The sequence below is a fragment of the Psammomys obesus genome, unplaced genomic scaffold (genome assembly GCF_907164565.1).
Source record: "Psammomys obesus unplaced genomic scaffold, mPsaObe1.curated_primary_1811, whole genome shotgun sequence".
Taxonomy (NCBI): domain Eukaryota; kingdom Metazoa; phylum Chordata; class Mammalia; order Rodentia; family Muridae; genus Psammomys; species Psammomys obesus.
The window spans coordinates 7,718,543-7,743,444 of record NW_026585504.1 but is presented as its reverse complement, the minus strand read 5'-3'; the positions used below and the strand labels follow the sequence as shown (position 1 = coordinate 7,743,444).

The following is a 24,902-nucleotide window of genomic DNA, read 5'->3' as shown; positions in this document are numbered from 1 at the left end:
GCCATTGTAGGCCCTTCACTTTTTAATGGCTTGCTCCCTGTAGCTTGTTGAGCATGCTTTCTTAAAGCACTCAAGATTACTTTCCCAGGGATGTCACTACTCTCAGTGAGGTGGACCCTCTCACATCAATCATCAATCAAGAAAATGCCCCACAACCTTGCCCTTAGGCTAAATCTGGTGGAGGCATTTTCTCAGTTGAGGTTCCTTCTTCCCAAGTAACTCTAGCTTTCACCAAGCTAACATAAAACTAGCTAACCCACAGCCAGGTGTGGTATCATAGGCCCTTAGTCCCAGCACTGAGGGAGCCAGAGGCAGGCAGATCTCTGGTCTACAGAGCTAGCAACAGGACAGCCAAGACTACAAAGAGAAACCCTGTTTCGAAAAACTGAAGGAATGCAGATGATGTGAGTAGGGAATTCCCCTTGCTTGATTATATATCGTAGTCAGAGACATGCCTGTTTCTAGATTCTTGGGACTGGCTGACTACTTGGTGAGCTGCCAGGTGGCAGAAAACAAACCTTGATAACAATGTTTGATGTTCTGTTGTAGCTACTTTTTATCTCTTGAAATTTTCTGTGGTACTTGTCTTGTTTGCCTGAAACTACAAGAAGAAATTTTGTTTCCCAAATGATTCTAGCAAGTAGAAAAGAATCAATCTCTCTCTCTCTCTCTCTCTCTCTCTCTCTCTCTCTGTGTGTGTGTGTGTGTGTGTGTGTGTGTCTGTGTGTGTGTGTGTCTGTGTGTGGTGCTGCTACTGGTGTATATACAATCTCTTCTAGGACTACAGACGGAAAAAAAAAAAAGACTGCTATTTTTGGTGTTTTGTTCTGGACGCTAAATGGAGCTTCCTACTACCATCAAGTGAGACTTTTCAATGAATTACAGGGTTCAGTTCTCGACAAACTACAAAAGTCAGACCGGAGCTTCTGCTGTTTTTTCATGTGCTGAATGGAGTCTCCCACATCTGTCATCTCAGTTTTGTCCCTCTTCATTGCCAGACACATGTACTTCCAGCATGGTTTCTGCCGACTGAAGGTTCTTCTAAGCACCATGTTGGTGCCCCTATGAACTCTGATGTCTAGATATTTTCACATCCCTAGTGTTGTATATCATGGTAAAGAGAGTATCTCAATTACTCCCTCTCTCATGCATCCAAAGCTGTGTGGACTAGACGCGGATCCTTCTCCCCATGAATTCTCTTATCTGCTTTAGTGTTTGCTTCACCAGTTAATCGTGATGATTTCAGAAATGTTTGTGTGTGTTCAGATGTGTGGGTGACCAGAGGTCAGCGTGGATGTCATTCCTCAGGTGCAGTCCACATTGCATTTTGAAACAGGCTCTCTTTAGGCCCTGGGGATGGCTGGTTAAGGCAGGCTGGCTGGTCAGTAAACTCTAAGGATCCTCCTGCCTCTGTCTCCCTGGTGCTGAGATTTCCAGCATGGGCCACCATACCTGGCTCTTGAAGTGAGTGCTGAGGCTCGAACTTGACTCTTCACGCTTGTACCACAAGCACTTTACCAACTGAGCAATCCCCCAACCCCTGTTCTGAGATCTTTAAAAACACTCTCTGACATCACCTCCCCGTCACCACACACAAACTTCACAGGCTAATATTTCCAGTCTGTTTTTGGCACTTGGTATGAAATACATACGATAAATACTACAGTCATCACACACCAACAGTTGCAAAAACTTGGCCTTCTACTGTATAACTATGTTTAATGAAGTTACACATTGAATTATACACTTTATTTATTTATTAATTCCTTCTTTGAGGTGTTTTAAGTAAGTGTACGCGGATGGGGTATGTGTGAGTGGAAGCGGTTGCCGCTGGATGAGGGTATCAAGGGTATTCTGGAGATGGAGTCACAGGTGCTTGTGAGGTGGGTGCTGGGAACCAAGCTGAGCTCCTTAGCAAGAGCAGCACATACACTTAACTGCTAAGCCACCTCTCTGGCTCACCCTTCCACACTTAGTTGTGTAACAAATTACTTACAAGTACTACACAATGAAATTTCCACTTTGATTTCTGTTTTGTGAAAACAGGACACTCCCCTCATTTTGCAACAGCAAGATGTAATGCCTAGCTCCTTGTACTACTCACATATTTTTTTTCTAGAACTCTAAAGAGATCCTCATAGTGGGCATGGTGGTGCACACATGTAATCCCAGCATTTAGGAAGTGGAAGCAGGAGGATCAGAAATTTAAGGTTATTGTCAACACTGCCTAGTGAGTTTGGGGCTGTCCCGAGCTACATGAGACTCTGTTTTACAAATACACACAAACACACACACAATAAAAAAATCAAAATAAGTAAGTAAATCTAAAATTAACTAAAAAGATACTTTTGTATCCATAACACTTTCCCCAAGAAACTATATACATTAACAGTTCTCTTCCATATGTCATTCAGTACACTAAAGCACAGCTTCCTACAGTACTGTATCGTTTCTAATGGGATTGGACTGAGAGTTTTACTTCTAGTGAGTTTTCAGCCTATTCGCTGGATTGTCTTACAGGGGCGGGGTTGTCAATAATCTACAAAATAAAATGCCTTTACCCCACTATCATGTCCGATGTTCTGAACACAGCCTTTTACTTTTGCCATTTCACTTTGCAACAACTGCAGAAGCAACTGTTTTGAGAGGATTTACTCCAGCAGGCCTGAAATTAGCCTGAGCTGTTTTTGCTAACGTCCCTGCACGGCATTGAGCCCCAGCCAAGGGCATGAAGCACACTCTTTTATAATGTTGCTTTTTAATCATAGGTCTGAGGAGGATCAGGGAGATCCGTACCAGCTTGTCAGCATTGTTAATTGAAAACAGTGAGAGAGACGATTTGCACCTGGACTCTGTGGTTGAGGCTGCTGCTGCCCTGGGAAAATGCCTGTGCAGCCAATAAACAGAAAAATCCCCGATGATCCTCCATAGTGGGATCCCTGGGTTTGAAGTATGCCTTGCCTCCCTCAGTGATTCAAGAAAGGGTGCCTCTGTTCACTTCTTTATGGAAGGTACCTCACCTCTCCGGGTCTCTTAACCCAGATAGCCTTTGATTGTGGTGCACATTCTTTTGTTACTCCTGTTGACCATAGACAGGCGGGAATGTGAGTGTGGGTGGTATGAGTCATCAAAGGAAAGCCTGGATGCAGTTACTTAAACACTATAGTGTTAGTTCTGGGTAGATAATAAACAGAGCGGTCCAGGCCTTGACTGGCACTAGGCTCCATGAGATAGAGGCTCCCTTCTGGAGGAACTCTGTACTGTCTCAGCAATGCTTCTTATGTATCTGTTGATACCAAAAATTAAGCAGGTAATGGTCCATAGCTTCCTACAGGAGTCGATGAGATGTTGAAAGCTGAGCTTTCTTTAAGACCTACTTAACAGTTATATAACTGCAGCTCTTCTTGTGTTCAATTCAGTTCCTGTGCTGGCTAGTTTTAGTTTTATGTCACCTTGACACAAGCTATAGTCAACTGAGAAGAGAAAACTTCAGTTGAGAAAATTCCTCCATAAGATCAGACTGTAGGCAAGACCATGGAGCATTTTATCAATTAGTGCTTGATAAGGCTTAGCCCTTTGCCCGTGATTCTATCCTTGGGCTGCTGGGGATCTTGGGTTCTATAAGAAAACAAGTTGAACAAGCCAGGAATCGGCACCCCTCCATGGCCTCTGCATCAGCTCCTGCCTCCAAGTCCCTGCTCTGTTTGAGTTCCTATGCTGACTTCCTTCAATGATGAGCAGTGATGTGGAAGTGTAAGCCAAGTAAACCCTTTCTTCCCTATGCTGCTTTGGTCATGGTGTTTAGTCACAGCAATAGTAACCCTAATTAAACAGATTCCAGATGGGTTACATTAGCTTAAACCTGTGCCCCCAGGAGGTGCACACTGTACTCAGCATGGCGTTGAGCACACTGAAGAGTCTCTTCTAGGCACTCCTTAATCCTTCTATGAAACTCCAAGATTCTTATCCTTCCCTTAGGACTTTTGGCATTCTGAGTGGACCCTCTTATTGGTATCATCCCAGTTCCCCATCAAATTTCAAGAACCTGTCATTTACATTTCCAATGTGGTACTGAAACCACCAAGAGTTATGGGTCATGTGAAGGAAGTAGCTATAATACATGGAATGAAACTTTCTATGGATGGGGAGAGATCCAGAGGTCTGTAGATAAATGTAGCAATCAGGGATGGTATAGTCTTATTAATTAATTTTCTCATACGTTATTAGGATATATATACAATAATGGGTTTATTATGACCCAATTACATATGTACATAATATAGTTTTATCCTATTCACCTTCTATTACCTTCTTTTATTCCCCTTGAAATCATCATTTGACACAAAATTTAAACTTTATTGAAGGACAGTGGATGATCTTAAGGGACCAAGGAGAACCCCACCTCTCACTCAGAGACAGCAGAGATGTGAGTGTGGGTGATATGATTTACCTAAGAAAAACCCAGAGGTAGACACGGAAGGACTATAGTATGGGTTCTGGATGGGTGATAGCAGAGTGGTCCAGGCCTTAACTGACAGTAGATTCCATGAAATAAAGGATCCCAGCTGGAGGAGCCATGTATCGACTCAGCAACATTTCCTCGGTGTCTGTTTATACGTAAAATAAACAGGTAACGGTCCATTTATTTAATCAACAAATGGCTCTCTAGCACCAAAAGTAGATTAAGATCATTTCATGCCACACCATCATTTGCAGAGGATCCATTTGACTTAGATGTCTAGATGTAAGTCAGTGAAGATAGTCAGCCAGAACTGTGTCACAGTGGATGAGGTTGACTAGCTTGGGGGGTGGGGAGGGGCCCTACCGGGAGGGGGTATGCATAGTGGAACAGAAGCAGGAGTCCCAACTAGGTCCCAACTAAGAACAATGTTGGAAAGATCAGGAGGGAGTGGGTAGGAGGCCGCAGGACAGGATTGGGGTTTAGAATGAGGTCATGGGGCTGGGAATGCAGCTCAGGGTGCTTGCCCGACAAGCACAGCTCGAGTGGCACACGTCTGATCCTAGCACTGGAGAAGTGAGGCAGAAGGAAGGACCTGAAGTTCAAGGTCACCCTCAGCTATATAGCAAATTTGAATTGGGATGCAGGAGACCTTGTCTCTAAAGGGGGGGAGAGGTGCCATTCGTTGAAGAATGTCTTAACCTTTCATGAATGGTCTAGCATAATCCCATTGGGGCCTTTGATTGAAAGTCTTCAGCCATATCACTGATGTGTTAAACATGCTTAATACATAGATCATGATCGCACTTTATGTTACTTTTAGGCGTCTACACTTGACTCAGTAGAAATTATCTTCTCTGGTTCAGATAAACAATGCTACAGGTGCTGTATAACTGCTCCTTTTAATAAACAGTAAATATATCGGAGTAGTGGTGGCACATACCTTTAATCCCAGCACTCCGGAGGCAAGGCCAGGTGGATCTCTGAGTTCGAGGCCAGCCTGGTCTACAGAGTAAGTTCTAGGACAGCCAGGGTACACAGAGAAACCTTGTCTCAAAAAACAGAAAAACAAACAAATAAACAAAAACAAAAGCAAACAAACAAAAAAAAGGCAACAAAAACTCCATCAGTAGATCTAAGGCGCCAGGCTACATAGTGTCATTGAAGAAAGGATTCCATGTCATTGTTGTCCTGTTGAAATTGCATAAATGTTGTCTACTGGGCATTCTACAAACATGGACATAGGAATATGGAGTCTGATTCGATTTTTCTCACATTTCTTTTCACATATTTTGGTAACAAGTAATGCAGTCATAAAATTGCAATTTCATTGGATGTTTAATATGTATGAAATTAACACCGTAGGATGGACAGGCTGCATTTTAGCTTAGTTTGCCTATTTGTGGAGGTTTTAAAACATAGCTGAAAGTTCTTTGACACATCTATCATGAAGAGTTTCTGGTCTGTGGCTCCTTCCCATGAGGACAGGCTTTACATTGCTTTCACCTTGACCTCTGAGGCTAGGTCACTCAGCACCATGCAGCCTCTACCTTGCTCACTGGACTGCTCACTCTTGGAGCTTTGAGCTCCCATGCCAGACTTCCTCTAAGCTTGTCTAGATCCTTTGGCCCACAGCCATTGTTTCCAAACCGTGACAGTGCAGGCTCAACTATGTCAATGAACTAACCTTTAGTCCAGGGCCTGGCAGACTTTGTAAAGGGCTGGATTATATGGCTTTGTGAACCATATAATCTCTGTTACAACTACTCAACTGTACTGCTTCAACACAATAGCACACAGATAATACGGATGTGATGGCTGTGTTCTAACAATGCTGATGTGCATTATCAGGTCCCGTCTCACTGAGGACACTCTAGGTGCTAGCCACTAGAAGGTCGAAGACAGTGACCCCACAGAAAGGATGGTCCATTTCCTCTGTCCAAATCCAGGAATCTAATGAAAGGACCAGTGCTTCATTCCCACTACATTTATGGTAGCCTGTAAAACATTCCTGTACATGGGATGCCCCACTAACAAAGTCATGTTTGGGGCTGGAAGGTTGGCCCAGACGTTCAGAGCACTTGTTGCTCTTGCCGAGGACCAGTGTTCCATTCCCAGCACCCATCTGTTGGCGCACCCATCTGTAATTGCCTTCCAGGAGATCCAATACCCTCTACTGATCGCCATGGGTACCAAGCATGCACATACATGAGGTCCACCATACACATAAAACCAACCAACCAAACAAACAAACAAGTCAGATTTGTGCTGGACATGGTGGCACACACTTGTAATTCTAGCACATGACGGAGCAGATGGCTCTCTGTGACTCTGAGGCCATTGGCTTACATAGTGAGTTCCATGCCAGCTAGGGCTAAATAGTGAGCCCTTGCCTTAAAAAAAAAAAAAAAAAAAAAAAAAAAGATTTTGTGGCATACACATGTAGGCTAGAGTGTTTGCTAAATCCAGGAATTCAAGTCCAGCCGGGGTAACAGTAAGACCATGACTGTCCTAAGTAGGTTTCTATTGCTGTCAAAAACACAGTGAACGAAAGCAATCTCGACAGAAAATAATTTATTTCAACTTACAGTTGTAGTGCATCAAGAAAAGAAGTCAGGACAGGAATTCAAGGCAGGGACCATGGAGGATCGCTGCTTACTGCCTTGCTTCTCCTCACTCTCTCAGTTTGCTTTCATATATGTCCCAAGATTACCTACCCAGGCATGACACCGTCCACGGTAAACTGGGCTCTTTTACATCAATCAACAGTCAGGGGTCTGTTTAGTCCTGCGGTTCTAGCTTGGTGTCGTCTTGTTGGGCTACAGATACGCGGAGCTGATTGTATCACCATGCTTGTGGGTCTGCCCTTAGTTTCAGTAATAAATACTCTGAATTCACCAGGGCGGTTTACTCTAGGATACTCTAGGACCTACGGCGATCTTATCTCTAAAGAAAACAAATCATTCTATTTCCTTTAAGAAAGCGTCACACAAAACATAAGGTATCTCTCTGTGTGATTGCTAGAAAAAAAAAGTACCTTCCGTTTCTTTGTGATTCACAACAGAATTCACAATCTGCTGCTGCTGTGTGGGACCTTTCCCTTCTTTCCCGCTGCAGAACGGCTCCCTCTGCCCTGCTCCACACTCTTTAGTCATCTCCTAGCTTCTCTGAGACGCTTGGACTCCTTGCAGGATTCGGCTTGGTTCTCCTCGCCTCCAGTGGACGCCAGGGTCCGCTCTTGCACGTTTGATTCAGCAGCTAGGAGGAGGACCGGCTCAGCAGGGTGTGTTGCCACGGTGGCCACCGCTTTCGGGAGCGCTGTCGCCAGGACCTCCCAAGCCAGTAGAGCCTGGACTGCAGGGTCTCCGCCACCCCAAGGTGGCTGAACACACGAATCCTCAAAGGTCTGGTAGCTGCCTCCTGCGCCCTTCGCTGACTTCTCCCTCTCCCCATTCCATACCCTCTGACCTACCCCTACAGTGTGAGACTCCGAGGCTGCGGGGGTGGGGGGGGGGCAAAGACCCTCTCTCCTCTTAGCCCCCTCCCCTTCCTCTCGGTCCTTCCAGCCCAAGACAGTGGCCCTGCCTTGCTCCCTTCCATCTCGCTTTCCTTCTCCAGCAAGTCCCTTCCAGTCTTCCCACACCCTCAGGCTAGGGGTAACCTGCGGGACTTCACCCAAGTTCCACTCACGTCTGCCCCGCCCCTCTACCCTCCAAAGGGCTCTGCGCCCGGTCCGCCCCTCCCCTTCCCTCCTCCAGTCCCCTCCTTCTCCTCTATGTTAGCCCTTCCTCCTTCCCGGCCCTGCCCACCCCAACCTGCTGGCCCCGCCTGGGCCTGAGCCCCGGCCCGCCTCCTCTAACCAACGACGCCTGCGGTCCTCCTCGCGGCGCTGCCACTCCGGCGCCTGCTGCCCGGGCAGCGGGACTGTGGCGCTACGCCCGGCGACCACCGGCGAGTTCCAGACACTGGTGGGTCCGTGCATCTGTCTGGAGAGAACTTCCAGACCCGCGGCCCCGCGATGGTTCTGGCCCCACTGCTGCTGGGGCTGCTGCTGCCACCCGCGCTCTGGAGAGGAGGTGAGTGCGGGCGGCAGGGTCCAGGAGGGCTGCGGCTCACTCCAGCAAGCCGTGGAAGTCCTAGTGGATCGCTGGCCGGGTCATGGGGTGCACGTCCTGGTGGAACCGCACCAGTGGGAACTGAGGGCTCCCTGTCACCACAGGGAAGGACCTCAGGCCCGGCGGGGCGCTCTGGCAGCACCCAAGTTTGAGCCAGTGGGGAGCGCAGCACTCAGGTCTGGTATGGCACGCACCAAGAACTTTCCCTTTAACCCTGTCGAGCGGCCTGGCCGCGCTTTGGCGGGATTTCTGCGAGCAGTAGATCTGGGCTCTGGTGAGCACCGTGTTGGCCCTCCTTTGCAAGGATACCCTGTGAGTGCAGAGGCCTGGAAAAAGCAGAGGGGGCACGACACAATCCTTTCACCGTCATGACAGCGAAGCAGAAGCTGTTGTTTGCTACGTTCACCTCAGACCTGCTGAAGTGTTCTCACAAGCGGTTCAGTGTGAGAAGATGGGCTGATTAGCGCAAACAAGTACAGCAGGTTCCTCCAACAGAGGACACGGAGGCACTTTGTGAAGAAGCTGGGGGGAAAAATGATTCTTTTCCAAAAGATCTGGAAGTGGGAGGGGTTGGAAGACTACTAAATAAGTGAGCGTGGTTCAGGGGTTGCCCCTGCCCTAAAGGGACCTGTTTCCATTCAGAGTGTGGCTTGATCTCTTTTGATCTTGAATCCGGTTGCCTAAAGTTCGTCTTTTAAGAATACCCGGAAAGTTTGGTATTTTATAAAATCTAGCTACAAACCTCCCTTTTTCCTTTCAAAATTCGTGTGCTCAAATGAACATTCCTTGAACAATTCTCTTCTCGCGCATTAAATTACATAAGCAATTTGTAGTTTGAGGCAGCATAACAATTTGTAACAAATACCAAGAGCCAAAAAACAAGCAAAGAACTGAGACGGCTCTATTCTCCATAACTAAATCCTCAAAAATTCCTGAGCCTTTCTGCCGGGTCTATTCTTAATAATCTGCTGCAGGGCGGGCGTGCTTTGCTACTCACTAGCGCTGGCGGGCCAGCCGCGGTTTAGGAGGCTGTGAATGTGGCGAGCACCGCAAGAGTGACAGGAACCGAAGCTCTCCTTTCATATTTTAAAATCAGTGCTTCCTTTTCTGAGTTTTGAAAAGGTATGATGACATTTTAGAACTGACAGACTTATTGAGCTAACGACAGAAAAGTCTTAACATGCAGTCTGAGGAAGAAGTAAAGTTTCTCAATTTTTCTTCTACCTGAATTGGAGCTGCTGAGGGGGAAAAAAAAGATTCAGGCGTTTTGATCCTCTTCTCTGCTCAGCCCCCGGTTGGGGTATAGGGGCACAGAGCAGGCCACCTCCCTGGTGGCCCTAGGGAGGGTTAGGGAGGGAGAGAGGATGGAGAAGTTCGAAAGTGCATAAAAGTGAAGCCAGTCTGATGACCTGGTCTCTGACTAAGATGCGTGAACCCTGCGAGAAAACTGGGCATTTAAAATGGCTGAATTCTTAGGCTGATATTGAAAACAGATATTCCATCGTTCTATAAACATTTTCCCAAGGAGAACTCTAAATGGTTTTGTTGTTTCTAGCCATTTTTATAGCGACCTCTGTTGCCTTTCAGAAGTAAGCAGGGTTTATTTGAAAGAGTGAGTGAATGAATGTTGTAGAGTACTTTAAGGTAGTGAGCAAGATATAATTGTTTTTAAGTTAACAAAATTATGCTTTAATTTAAAATTTTTTATTTTATCTGTACGGGTGTTTTGCTTGTATGTTTGTCTGTGCCTCATGTACATGCATGGTTCCCAAGGAGACCAGAAGGGGGCGCCGGATCCCCTGGAATCAAGTTAGAGGTGGTTCTGAGCCACTATGTGGGTGCTGGGATTTGAACATGGGTTCTCTGGAAGAGCAGTCAGTTCTCTTAAACCACTGAACCGTCTCTCCAGGTCAAAGTTGTGTTTTTAAGTCTTACTTTTTGAAAGAATCTCTAGATAATTCTGGATAGTAGGGCTCTTGAGTCACAACAGATTGCCAGGTAAGAAAGATGAGTTGGGACATTGAACACACAAGTACCCCAACCTCTCCCCACCCAACAGCCAGAATGAGGTATTTCATAACAAATCCAATCGTGTTGTTCCCAAGTGAAACACCCTCCAATGGCTTCCTCTGACTCCACAGATTCCCAGATCTTCTAAAGCCTCATGTGCCTCTGTCTCCCTGCCTGATTCATTTCTAGCCATTCTCCCCCTTGTTGTTGCTGCTCTGGTCCCTCTGTGTCACCTTCCTAGCACCCAACAACTTTTAAATATATGTATTTGTCTGCATGGCTGTATGTTCACTTATACATGCCTGAGGAGACCAGCAGAGTGTCTGATCCCCTGTAATTGGAGTTTGAAGAACTTGAAAACTGCTTCAGTGGGTGAACAGAACTCTAGTCCTTTGCAAGAAGAGCATACACCCTTAACCGTGGAGCTCTCTCTCCAGTCCCAAAAGCTGATTAAAAAAAAATTAAACTCTCGATTTTAAAAGCTCCCTGACCAGGAGTGCATTGCTCTGAGTACCTTGAATGAGGATGAAGATCCACACTTTCATCATAACCCAAAACACGTTGTTGTGGGTTAGAGCATATCTATGTGGAGGGAATACAGGGCTGAGCTCTGGGTCTCCAGGGGGTGGTTACGTCTCAGAACCTTCAGCCTAGCTTTTGGTACAGTGGGATGCATTCCATAGGACTATTGTATTGCAGTTTCTGTCAATTTGACACAAACCTAAACATACTTGGGATAAAGGAAACTCAGCTGAGGAATTGCCTCCAGAAGACTGGTCTATGGGTATATCTTTTGGGGTATTTTCTTAATTGCTAATTGATGCGGAAGGGCCCAGCCTGCTATTGGTGGAACCATTCCTGGGCTGTCTAAGAAAGGTAGCTGAGTCAGCCACTGGGAACACGCCAGTAATTCCACAGTGGTTTCTACTGCAATTCCTGCAGTCAGATTCCTGTCTTGGCCTCCCTTGATGATCTGATTGGCTGTGCCTTCACACCAAAGAAACCCTTTCCCTCCCGAGTTGAATTTGGTGAGCACTTACCACAGCAGCAGAAAGGCAAAGTAGGACATGCCAGAAAAGATGATGTGAACTAATAGCATACTGTAAACGCTCAACCATCAGTGCTATAATTGCCCGTGGTTCTCCTCTAGGCTGCAGTTAAATTTGGGGTGGTAATCATTTTCCCTAGACAAAAGGTGTTGAGTGGTGAGTGGAAGTTCTTCTCCTTCTCCTTCTCCTTCTCCCTCTCCCTCTCCCTCTCTTTCTCCTCCTTCTTCTTCTTCCTGCTTCCTGGAGTGTTTTCTAAATAAAACCTTGAAATATAAGGTAGTTCAGGTGTAGTTCAGTTGGTAGCAAGCTTGTCTCCTATGCACAATGCCCTGGTTGCAGCCCCCAGAACTGCATAAATCAGATATGGGGCGCGGCTCACCCATACCTCATTGGCAGGTGATGGCCACTGGAGATTTTCTTTAGGAGTATGGCTCTTGGTTGCCCATGATCTAGTGGACGGTCCTACATGCATGTGACACCCGCAGCACTAATCAGACTCGGCAATTTATGAAATGTAAATGAAAAAGGACATGAAGTTGGGATGGGGGTCTGGGAAGAGTTAAGGAAGGAAGTAGGGTGGAAGATATCATCAAAATATGTTATATACATGTATGAAATTCTCAAATAATAAGTTAAAAATTACATACACGCACACACAAAGTGTGCTGGCATATACCTAAATCCCAGCAGCCTGAGGTGTAGGCAGGAAGGTCAGAAGTTCAAGGTCATCCTTGGCACCATATTAAGGCTGAGGAAGACATGAAGGCAGATCTGGGGTCACCCCCTCCTTGCTTGCAGTGGTTTGGTGAAGCGGCTGTGGGTGGTTGTTCCGAATGCCTAAGTCCTTTGCTACAGACCTTTAGGATTTTGCTTCCCAGTAGTTCTGCCAGCAAAACCCAACCAGAAGCAGGCTCTCCAGGAGAGGCTGGCACTACCAACCCCTGCCCCCTACCTTCCCTGTGAAGTAGAAGCTTGCCTTGGCACAGGAATAACGTCCTGTCATGTGCCTCACAGGAAGGCATAAAAATGAGGTCCAATTCTGGCTCCACTTTTCCTACGTAGCTCTACGCCAAAGCGGGTGCAGGTTTGTTTTGTTTTGTTTTTTATTTGGTTTGCTTCCGGCTTTTTTAAATGACCTCATCCAGGTCTTTCCTTTCCTCTGATGGCCGATGGCCTCCACAAAAAATAAAATAAAATAAAATAAGATAAGATAAAATAAAATAAAATAAAATAAAATAAAATAAAATAAAATAAAATAAAATAAAATAAAGAGGGTCTATGTGTAGAGTGGTCTGGGGAAGTGGGGAAGAAGGTAGATATTGGGTGCCCTCTTGCTTCCTGCTTGATGGCACGTGCTATCAGAGACCTCTGTTAGCCAGGAGGAAGACCCAGCCTTTTTTCCTTGCTCATGCTGGATATACATCAGCTCCTGTTCTTCGGTGAGCCTGTACCCTGTGGTTAGTCCTTTACTGTGCTAACTCTCGGGCCTGCTGCGGAAATGCTAAGGAAGCACCCTGCCAGGGTGAACCACTCCCGTCTGTGGTCTCCTTTTAGGGAATAAGAATACTGAGAAACTTGTCAACCGAGGATGTTCTCCATCACTGGCTCTAGTTTTTGATGTTGTTTGGTTGGTTTTGTGATCTCTCTCCCCTGACTTGTGCTAGGTGGGAAGTCCTTTGCCACAGCAGGAGCCCTGGTTTCGTTGAGACCCTACACTCTGCTAAACCGCGCTTTGGGCAGATGGAAGCCTGTTGTTCCCCTTCTCCCGGCCTCTGTTGGTGGGACTCAGTGGAGTGTGGGCACTTGGGGTCCCAGGCAGCCTTATCTCGGTCACCTCCTCAGGCTGCAGTGTTGTAGTGATGAAGCAAGGGAGCAAGGATGGTTGCGGCTTGACTATCTCATAAAGAAGTGTGTTGTTTTCTTTCTTGCTGTTCATCTATCATCATTTGACTCAATGGTCCAGGGGTTTTCTGCAAGTCTTGAGGTAGCAGAGGGATAGATGGAACAGAGGCAAGAAAAAGAGCAAAACCAGAGATGTTGGCTTTTGTGTAGGTCAAGGCCATACACAAGAAGTTTTATATCTAAAACCAAGATGTTCCACTGATTTGTTTTTTGAGAAAGACCATTTCGTTTCATCAGGTCAGCACTGGGGTTAGCTGGCAATTCACTGGATGTGTCCACGTTTCTCTTCGTACTTAGAACCTTCTAATATTTCTCAGCTGGCCTCTTCAGAGGTGCTGTTTAGGCCACCATGATGTGATCCACACAGGATTAGTAACCTATTCAGTTTCCCCTGCAGGGGCTGTCGGCAGCTCTTGGGCCTCAGGTGTGTGATTAGGCAAACACTCTCTGACACAGATCCCTTTTCTGGCAGGCACATCCAACCTGTTGACCTTTCAATACTAACGCTCAGAAAAAGAAAACATGCAGCCAAATTATCCAACAAAGAAGCAAAAATCACACACACACACACACACACACACACACACACCATAATTGTTTGAAGTAAGTTTACGATTTTGTGTTGGGCTGCAGTCATGGCTAGCCTCAGCCACCTTCAGTCAACTGCCATGGGTTGGACACCCTGAAGCTGCTTGCTCTAGCAAGCTCTAATTACCTCAGCATCCAGGGGTAGGATGTGCCTTAGCCACACTCACACCTCATTAGATACACAAAGGAAAGCCCTGTTTGTTTTTGGAGAAAGTGTTGCTTTGCTATCTTAAGCCTTCAGGGCTTCTAGTTAAAGCTACCAACAGCAGACTGGCCTCCTTTAGAGCTTTGATGAGGGGTTTCGCAAGTAAGAACAGGCTGTCTTTGTGGAGAATATTAGAACAGGACTCACACTAGCTGAAGTTGCTCACTGTCCCTACGCTGTTCAAGGAGCTCTCTGGGAGGTGATAAATATTCATGGCTTCGCCACTGCCGCTCCCTTGTATCTGGTGGCTGGTGTTCCAGTTTTGTTGTGAATGGCCCTCGGCCTCTCTGCACACAGGAAGTTGAAAGCAGCTTGTGAGCACTCTGACAATTCTCCATGTGACTTGGAAATGGTAGATGAAATCAACATTCTTTTCAAGTATTAGGGCAAAATTAAAAGAAAGCTCATTGGATTTAGATCTAGTTAAAAACAACAACAAAAACCAGTTTGGGAGCCAAAGATGTGGGTTAGATTTTCTCTTGCAGGGACACCTAAGTTACGGTGCAGTGGTCACCTGTCAGTGGGCAGAGCAGGTAGGGGAGTCTGCGCAGAACACATTTCTTTTAAATTTATGTATACTATATATACAGGGGTTCTGCCTGCATGTGTGAGGGTGCCAGATCCCCTGAAATAGGAGTTGCAAACAATTGTGAGCTGCAATGTGGGTGCTGGGAATTGAACCTGGGCCCTTCGGAAGAACAGCTAGTACACTTAACCACTAAACCATCTCTCCAGCCCCTAGGACATATTTCTACCTGGAGGGGAAAGGGGATGGAACACTTTCTTGGAACTGGGCCCAGTGCTCTGAGCCCCAGCTGGGACTCTGGGTGGGAGCAGCAGTCAGAATCCGTTGTGCAATGATGACATGGGGACAGAAGGCAAAGTGTGACTTACAGCATCAGTTACTCAATTGGCTCTTCAGTGTTGGTGGCTTCTATACTGGCTGTCTCTGCTGCCAGTGTCCCCCAGGGAAATAGCCCCTCCAGCTCTATCTGGAGAAATAGAATAGTATAGAAACTCAGAGTTGTCTTTCTGGGAAATCTAGACTTCACTGAACAAACCAGGAGGTTTTTCTGTCAAATGTGGTGGGAGCTTGGGCTGTTGGGTTATAGATGGCAGGAAGGAGTAGATGGAATGAGGCATGCCTTCTAGAGAAAAACAATAGAAGCCCCAAGGTCTGGGGAAGACTGACATCAATTTTAAAAGTCTGTTCATTTAGCATTAGGGCATAATTTTGTATCTGGAAAGAAAAAAAATGTGCTATGCACAGTAAAAGCAAGCCTACTAATTATTTTGGCTGAAGGATAAGGAAAAAGGTAACTGAGGCAGAGGCTATCAACAGTAGGTGAAGTGAAGTGGATTTTTTGTTGTTGTTTTGTTTTTCCAGACAGAGTTTCTCTTTATAGCCCTGGCCGTTCTGGAACTCTGTAGACCAGGCTGGCCTCGAACTCAGAGATCTGCCCACCTCTGCCTCAGCGTGCGCCACCACCATTTAGCTAAAGAGATGAGCTTTAAATCCATCTATAAAATCTTTGCAAAACCCAGCGCCCTCAGCCAGCCCACGACCTATGGACCCTGTCTTTGGGGGTGTGGCCCTGCACTATCTGGCCATCCTAGGTCACCTCTGTAATTAGACTTCACAGCGCCAGTGTCTGAAGTCTGATTCTTGGGGAAGGCTGGTGAGCCTTTTCCTACCTCCCAAGTGTATCAGAACCTGGCCGTAAATTTAGGACTAAGGTAGTTGTGCTTATTCAAGAAAGGGGCAGTTCTTAGGCCAGAATAAGAGCTGTGAGTTAGACCTTCAAGCCGGTTGCTGTCATGGTTTTAGGGCCGGCAGGAAGAAGGATGAATGCAAAGTGTCCTCTCTAAGCCACACCACACAAGGATGCTGTGATTCTAATTAGGTGGGCCAATCAATAAATAAGCTTAACTTTTTCTTTTTACCATTGCAATTTTTGTTTTCTAATCTATTCTTCAGTCTTTATTCTAAAGGCTTGTCTAAGTACAGGATAAGAAGTGAGATTTACCCCTGGCCTAACCATCCAGCATAAGAGGTCCAAATGTTAGCAACACAGATTGTTATTCACCTGTTTTGCCTCCTTAGTCTCACTTCATGTCAAGCTCATTAGTGACATATGGATTGAAATGCATGCCTGTTTTTATGTTTCTTTTTTTTTTTTTAGATAGGTTCTCATGTAGCTCAGGTCGGCTTGGGGCTTGCTATATAGCTGAGTATAACATTGAACTTCTGATCCTGCTGCCTATACTGCTGGAGTACTGGGATCACAGGGGTATGGTGCCATATCTGTTCACACGGTGCTTGCTGGGGCTAGAACCCAGGCCCTCCTGTATACTAGGCAGGCACTCTACCAACTCAGCCACATCTCAGCACAGTTCATTTATCTTCACAGGTACATATGTAAATCTAGCATACACTTATTGATGTAATGATGCTATAATCATTTCTTTTTCTTCTTCTTCTTCTAATGATCCATTTTGTCACACATGCGTATCTGTGTGTGGATAGGTGTATGTGAGTACAGGCCCCTGTGGGGGCCAGAGGAATCCTCTCTCCCTGAAGTTACAGGTGATTAATAAGTCCCCCGGTGTGGGTGCTGGGAACCAACTCTGGGTCCTCTGCAAGAGCAGTGTGCTTTAACTGCTGAGCCATTTCTTTAGCCCCAATCTAGTTATTTCTTAATGAGCATTTAGGTTTTCATAAATTTGTCCTATTACAATCAATGTGGACATGAACAATTCCTCTTAATTTTTACTTTATGGAGGTTTTAATTTGCTGTAATAAAATGCACAAATTATTATTATTATTATTATTATTATTATTATTATTTGCTTTTTTTGTTTCACTGTGGTTTCGGTTTTTTGATTTTGTTTTTCTGAGAGACAGCATTTTTCTCTGCAGCCCTGGCTATCCTAGAACTCCATCTGTACACTAGACTGGCCTCTAACTCAAAGAGATCCATCTGCCTCTGCTTCCTGAGTGCTGGGATTAAACTAGCTTTAAAATTCTTAAATTCACTTTATGTGTATGTATGTTTTGCCTGTATGTATGTCTACACATGCCTGGTACTCAAAGAGGCTGGAAGACGGTGTCAGATCTCTTTGAATTGGAATCACGGAAAGTTGTAAGCTGTCATGTGAGTGCAGGGAACCCACACTTGGATCCCCTGCAGGTCCTCTTAACCACTGAGCCATCCCTTTAGACCCTAGACACACATATTTTTATGTATGGGACTTGATGAGTTACGGCAAATATTCATGATAAAGCCACCACACAAGTTAAGACAGCCTCGACCTCCGTATGTGAATACAGGCACATGTGTAAACATTGAAAGGCCGAGCTGTGTTGAAAAGCGGTCTTCCCTCACAGAGTGCCAGCTCCGTGTGTCTGCTTAGTAGGTGGCTGCGGTAGAACACCTGGCTGATGCTTCCCAAGGCTGCTCTAAACAGGTCTGCTTCCCTCAAGGGGGGATTAACTGGTTTGTCAATATGGCTGAGGCCTCACTCCTTGCCCCTTCAGGATTCTCATTCGGACCCTTCCCTTTGCCCTTTGTTCTCACACACGGGACCCTTCTTTCTGGTCAGCTCTCAGAACCAGCTGCAACGAGGGTTTCCCTAGATAGGGCCTGTAGATGGACACTAAGAAAAAAGGGGAGCGGAGGCCATAAGAACCCGCCATCCTTTCCTCACGCCTGTGTAGATCCAGTCAGGAGGGCCCTAGCGTGGAAGAGGGACAATATTTTTTTAATATTCATTTTAATTTTGGGTTTAAAATTTTCTTATGAGCATTTACCTGAATATTTGTATGCAGCAAGGGCGAGCAGACAAAGAGCAAAAGCTTTCTTCTTCCATGTTCTTTCATATAGGCTGCCTCTAGGAGGCGTGGCCCAGATTTAAGGGAGGAGAAGAGTCCCCTCAAATGAGCCGTCAAGAAAATCCTGTACAGGTATGCCTGGCTGCTTGGGTTTTAGTTGATTCCAGATGTGGTTAAGTGGACAGGCATGATTAGCCATCAGAAACTGTAACTCCACACCATTAGGTAACCCTCCCCCTCCTTGGCAGCCACCATTCAGCTTTCTGGTTTCTCTCATGTCCACGGCTTTAGCTCTTCGACAGTGTTTGTTGTTGTTTTAAATGTCTGTTTTACATGTAAGGGCTGGGTTCATAGTTATACTTACTACAGAAAGTAGGCAAAAGTTCACCTACTGTGCATTTGAAGTAGATGCTTTGCTCTCTGTCACTTAGAAAGGACTGTAACAAATTATTGTTGCAAAGGTTTTAGTCTTCCAGAATTGTCACACTTCATAAGGAAATACTTATTTTCCTTTGATTTTTTTTTTTTTTTAATAAGAGGAACTCAGGTTTCTGTGATCTGGAGTATAGTATGGGTTTGGGAACAGCGTGGTAGAGGAATTGAAGTTGGGGGCAGAGAGTCTCTCCCAGGTTTTGGGAACCCAGCTCTGGGCCTTTGAGGGAATCAACTCCAGACCCTCCTCGTTTAGAGAGAACCATGCTTCATGCCTGTGGCCAGAAAGAATTGCTTCAAAGTCTTTCTGGGGCAGTTGGCAGGCTGCCAGGGGGGAGAGGACGGAAACCCTCGGTTAAATAAACACTGTGTTCACATTGCACTGTGAGGAGCTGAAGGGGCTAAGTCAGCAGAATTGACTCCATATGTTTAGCGTCTCTAGCCTAGGCATGAGTAGCTGCGACTGAAACAAGGCAGATGAGATGCTGGCGTTGGGGAAATCCTCCCTGTGCACGCCAGCTACTGCAGCGCTTATCTCCGGCTCTGGCTCCTTCCGTGGCTGCTCCAAGGCTAGACCTTGCCTCTGAAATCATTGTTCTCATCATGTCCTCCTCCGTCTCCCAAGGGACACCTAGTCAAACACGGGCTTTCCAAGGGCTGACTTCAGTTGCCACATGCATTCCCTTAGAGAGAGAGAGAGTGTGTCCAAGGCAGTTAACCAGGAAAATCACCAGGGGAGAATTTTCAGAATCTTGGTGTCCAAACTGTACCTCAGGCATAAAAGTTTTTAAATCTTCCTTGGAAGACTCTGGTATTCTGCCAGGGTTGAAAACATTCAGGGAAGGTTGGGGAGGATGGTGAAAGGTTTCAGGAAGAGTCTAAAATGTTCTTTTTGGTTGCATTGGTGCCCCTCTACAGAGAACTCCTAGGGGTTGCGGTCAAAGGACTTCCGCTGAGAAGAAGCCAAATACTTATGTCAAAATAGCAAGAGACATGCCGGAGGCATCATGGGTCAAAGCTCTTTGGGTCAAGAGGTGAACATATTTTTCTCCCACCCCCCCTTACCCGAAAAGAGTATGTGGGGCAAAGGTGGTGGGGTTGTCATCCTGGTAAGCTCTTGATACTTTGGTCAGAGCTTTGGGACCCTTCAGACCCTCTGAGAGGACAGGCCGCTTGTCTGGTGGACTGGGGTACCTGTCTGTCCTTCCAGGCCTACTCTTCATCCTACTGTAACCCCAGAAAGCTGACCTGTGGGTGCAGTGGGTGACCTGTCAACGAATGCTGTGGAGCTCAGGCTCCAGGGAGTCTCCTGGGCCACATAGTGGTCGTCTATCTGTTGTTCAAGTGTTAAAGTAGTGGCTTGTCATCCAACATACTGTGATGACTGGGTCTGTGTGAGAAATCTGGCCCGGCCAACATCACATCTTCCTGGCTATTTTCTTTCTCCCCACTATGCAGGGAGCTCTGGACTTTCACTGTCATTTGGGCTTTTTGCCTCCTGTTGAGCCACAGCTGTGGCCTCTTGAAAGCATATATGGCCACTGGCCACTTACTCCCCTCTTTGCAAGCTAGCAAGTCCCATTCCCATTCCCCCCACTGCTGACTCAAGGTCAGGGGCTATGCAATGACACACAAGCAGAGCCCGGGTGTCTTTATTGTCCCAAATAGCCTCTTTAACTTTTTCCAGTGGTCTGAGGACAGTCTCTCTGGTGAAGTTAATGATTACTATACAGCTTAGGACTGGTCAGGCCGAGTGATCTCTGACTGAAGGTTATGTTTTTACTATCCCCTTTTTTGAGGCAGTGTCTCATATATCTCAAGGTTGGTCTCAGACTCTCTCTATCTAGCCAAGTGTGAGCTTGAACTTCTGGACCTCCTGCCTCCCACTGTTCCTGAGTGCTGGGGTTACAGACGTGCTATCAGGCCCCGTTGTATGCAGTCCAAACTCAGGTGAAGCTAGCGCTTACCCACCGGGCTACATCTACCAGCCCTGTATTGTTCATTGTTACTCTCTTCTAATTCAGAATCCTTTGCATTTGTATAAAACCAAACTATACCAAGTGGAAAACTTTTGCCTTGATTTTAACAACAACAACAAAAAACCAAGGAAGCTACTCAAGTCCACAACTTGGGGGTGCATACAAAATGGGAGTTTGGTGAGCCAGCATCTGGCCCCTTCTCCTGAGGAAGGCAGGAGTACTGGATATGCAGGCTGTGTGCTCCAGAAGGAGGCCTTCCTGGGGATGGAAGGCTAACCCATCACGCCTCAGGGAGGCTACATGGCTGAAAGGAAAACACAGCATGCTGAGGCAAAGCATCCTGTGGCCTAATCAGTGCTGCATCTGGCCCTGCCCACCTACAGAATGGAAAGCAAAGAACACCCACGACTCTATAGTAACCTCCTTCGGGCCTCCTGACATTGACTAAATTATAGAGCCTGCAGCTGAGAAAGAGTAGTGAGAGCAGGCCACAGGTTCCCCAGCCTGGCACTTCAGGCTAAATCTTACCTCACTGTTTGGCCCAGAAGCGCCTTCCCAGACCCCAGGGATCCCTGTGAGTCAGACTGATGGTATATAAATAACACCCCAGGGTGAAGAATAAGGAACAGGCTCGCTGACCAGGACCCTCTGCCCTACAGGGCTGCTGTCCTGCTCAGCCCACAATTTGGAGGGACTTCAGATCCAGGAAGTCTGCTTGCTGCCCCACTACACACTACCCTGGTGCCTTCAGTGTGAGCTTCCTTCTTCCACCGTGGCCCACAGTCACTGAGCTTCAAGAAAATCAAAGTGAGATTCCCGTTAGGAAAGTCTTGTAGAGGCCAACCCTAGAAAGGTGAAGATCCCCACCCGAGAGGCGAAAGCTCGCTTCCCCAGAGATTCATGGCTGTCTGGTACTGTGTTGTGGCGTGGTCACTGTCTATGTACTGCCCCTTGTGGATGTCAGTGATTATTGTTGGAGCTTGTTTCCCCAAGGTGTCAGAAATTGCCACTTCAGAGGACCACCAGGCCAGAGTTCAGAGCAAAGCTGATGACCACCATCTCAGGCATCTGCAGAGAGTGCCTCTCCTCTTGCCTGCATGGTCCTCTTTCCCTCTGTGTTTCAGAGAGGTCAGAGACCATCCTGAATGTCAAGGCAGTAGCAGAATAGGTCTGCTTCATCTCCCTGAGTGAAGAGCTGTTGACTAACCACCCGGCATCCCTGACCCCAGCCCTCACACACTGTGTTCACTAAATATTCCTGGGCTTAACTGTGAATTGCACAGGTTCATCATGCAGAATATAGATTGTTCCCTGGCATCGCAATTCCGGGTCAGTCTTGAGCCTTCACAGAGTCCCTGAGAGTCTGAGCCACTGCAGCTGTGTGGGTGCCAGAAGCCTGTTCCAGAGGCGTGCCAACAGCCCCATTATTGTTCTCCCGGCCAACACAGTGCCAGTGCCTCGTCTGCCTGTCTCCCCTGTCCACTCTTCAAGATGCTGTGTGGTCTCATGCCCATGTTCCATGGATGTTCATGCTGCGTCAGTCCTGGACCACGCATCACGCGGGACTCTGAGGATACCACCTAGAGCCTCTGAAGAAGCCACAGACAAATGTGTTCAGAAAAACAAAGCAAACCCATATGGAAAGTGGATGTCATACCCAACCGATTTAGCAGCTGGGCCATTTACTATCACTCCCACAGCTCTGTCCCTATACTGGGCACCAGGGAAAGGTGATGATGACAAAACCTCCATCATTTGGATTCTAGACAAGGGCTCAGTGCTGACTGGAAACAAAAGCACTGGGCAGAGCTGTCCTCTCCTCCCTAATGCTGGGAGTGTGTGTGTGTTGGGCGGGGACTTGGGGGCCTGTTCAGTCAATGTTTGACCAACTAGGCAGCCGATCTTGGAACTGAGCTAGCCAGAGGCCATGTGTCCAAGGCCACTTGCTTAGTATCATGTGCTATGAATGAAAAGTCACGTTTTCCATGGCCCGCCTATCCAGCCCACACAGAACGCTCTTGGAAGAGGTGGGTAGGGTATGATTTCTTATGTATTCACCCAAGTCACAGCCAGAGGCAGCCCGCTTTTCCACACGTGCTGATGTGAGTTATTACCATAGCTCTCAGCTGAACAAAATTCTTCAACAGTTATCTCTGAAAGGGAAGTCACCCAGCAGGTCCACATTTGCCTGGGTGTCCTTGAAGTCGATAGGGATGCGTTAATGACAGTGTTTAAGGCTTGTTATGGAACTCATTCTTTTTGTCTGACCCTCCCATCCTCAGGCCACCAGAAATAATTCTGACAGGATTCTACTTCCATGGCAAATTAAAGATGACAATAAAGGGGCATTCTGTAGAACACCTAAATAGCTGAGGGGAGGAAAGCTGATGGCTACAATGTATTTTGAAGGCTGGGGACTAGATTCAGCTGGTTGAGTGCTTAGCATACAAGATTTTCCAGTACCGTGGAAATTGGGTGTGGTGGCCCATGCCTGTAACCCTAGCACCTGGGAGCTAGATGCAGGAATGTCAGAAGTTCAGGGTCACCTTCAGCAAGAAGGCAAGTATGAGGGCAGCCTGAGTTACGTGAGACCCTGTTCAAAAACAAAACAATAAAACCAACCAACCAAACAAACAAACAAAAAAACCAAACCAAAACAAAACAAAAAAACCACCTCAAAATGTATTGCAACATTATTCTGACTCTCAGACTGCTTCTGTTTGGCATATCTACTCCCTTTATCCAACCAAGGATTATGCATTGCCCAACTGTGGGGCACAACTGCTTCCCCCAAAGTTTGTACAGCCCACATCTCACCAGCCACAAAGAGAGAGAGGCCTGGCCCTCAGGACCAGCCCTTGAGAGTCAGCACTTCCCAAGTGCTAGGCAGCAGCAGAGCTTTAAGAGCTCATCGTAAGAGGAGAAAATAATGAAAATAACAGCCAACACTCAGTGTTTACTGTGAGCCACGCATGGTAATATTAACTCCTTGACTCCTAATAGCAGCCCTGGGACGCCAGTTTTGCCACCCCCATTTCCCCGGGAGGAGGCAGTGAACAGCAGCTCAGCTCAGGCTGCTGTCTCCCGGTTAGCTCTGAGCACCTCTGCTGCTCTACTTTTTGGGCCAGCGCCTCACTTTCTCTGATCTCGAAGCTAAGAGGTTACCCAGGAAAGTGCCAGAAGTCAGGTGATTCAGGAAACGTCTGGGTAGTCACACAGGAAGACCAGTTGTCTTCTAGGTCCTCTGGAATACGGAGAAAGGACAGGCTGAGTGTAACTTCTGCCTGGCATAAGGGTGGTCCCCCCCACTCACTTATCAGCTTGTTCACTTATGACAGCTTGGCTCCTCTAAAGCTGAAAGATATAACGGCCCCCAAATTGTAATAAGTTATCTTGCAGGGTTGGGATTGCAAAGCAGCTTCCATCTTATTGTGTGATTGATTGAATATGTGTGAATTCTTTTATAACAAACTTGTGGTACCTTTAAATTTGGCTTGATATTAAGGAATAAATTACATAAAGGAAGTTAATATCTGCTTTTTCCACTTTTAAGTTTTGTGTACCGAGAAAGGGACATACCCTGGCCCCTCGGTCCCATGTGCTTGATAAATAGAAGAACTGCAGACATTTTTGCTCATCGTGAGGAAGTTCAGTCTCCCCCCACCCCAGAAGGTCAGGTGACTGGGTGTGCTAAAACAAGCTGCCAACAGACACATCAGTAACAGAAAAAGAATGTGAGGGACTGGGGTCATAGTTTAGGTGGTAAAGTGCTGACCTGGCATGCATAAGGCCCTAGGTTCTATCTCCAGCATCACGCAAGACCTTCATAATACCAGCACTCAAGAAAATGGGATGTAGCTGGGTAGTGGTGGTGCACGCCTTTAATCCCAGCACTCGGAAGACAGAAACAGTGGGTCCCTGAGTCTGGTCTACAGAATGAGTTCTAGGACAGCCAAGGCTACACAGAGAAACCCTGTCTCAAAAAAAAGGAAGGAAGAAAGAAGGAAAGAAAGAAAGAAGGAAAGAAAGAAAGAAAGAAAGAAAGAAAGAAAGAAAGAAAGAAAGAAAGAAAGAGAAAAGACTCAGAAGTTCAAGGTCATCCTAGGATATGTAAAGAGTTTGGGGCTAGCCTGGAATACATGAACCTCCCCTTCATATATATGTGTGTGTGTGTGTGTGTGTGTGTGTGTGTGTGTGTGTGTGCGCGCGCGCATATATATGCGCATTTATCCATAATCATAAACACAGGGCTGATGAATATGCATATGAGTGAGGTGCACTTATTTTCTTCCTCTCCTCCTCCTCCTCCTCCTCCTCCTCCTCCTCCTCCT

The 24,902-nt window shown here is 46.6% G+C and overlaps 1 protein-coding gene across 1 annotated transcript in view; it reads left to right on the top strand.

Moving 5' to 3' along the window:
- Positions 1–8,385: 8,385 nt before the first annotated feature.
- Positions 8,386–24,902, top strand: part of Mertk (MER proto-oncogene, tyrosine kinase) — a 97,655-nt gene continuing 81,138 nt past the window's right edge. Inside the window, exon 1 of the mRNA XM_055615352.1 lies at positions 8,386–8,535. Coding sequence (XP_055471327.1) covers positions 8,478–8,535 — 58 coding nt within the window. The 5' untranslated portion in view covers positions 8,386–8,477. The remainder of the gene's footprint in view (positions 8,536–24,902) is intronic.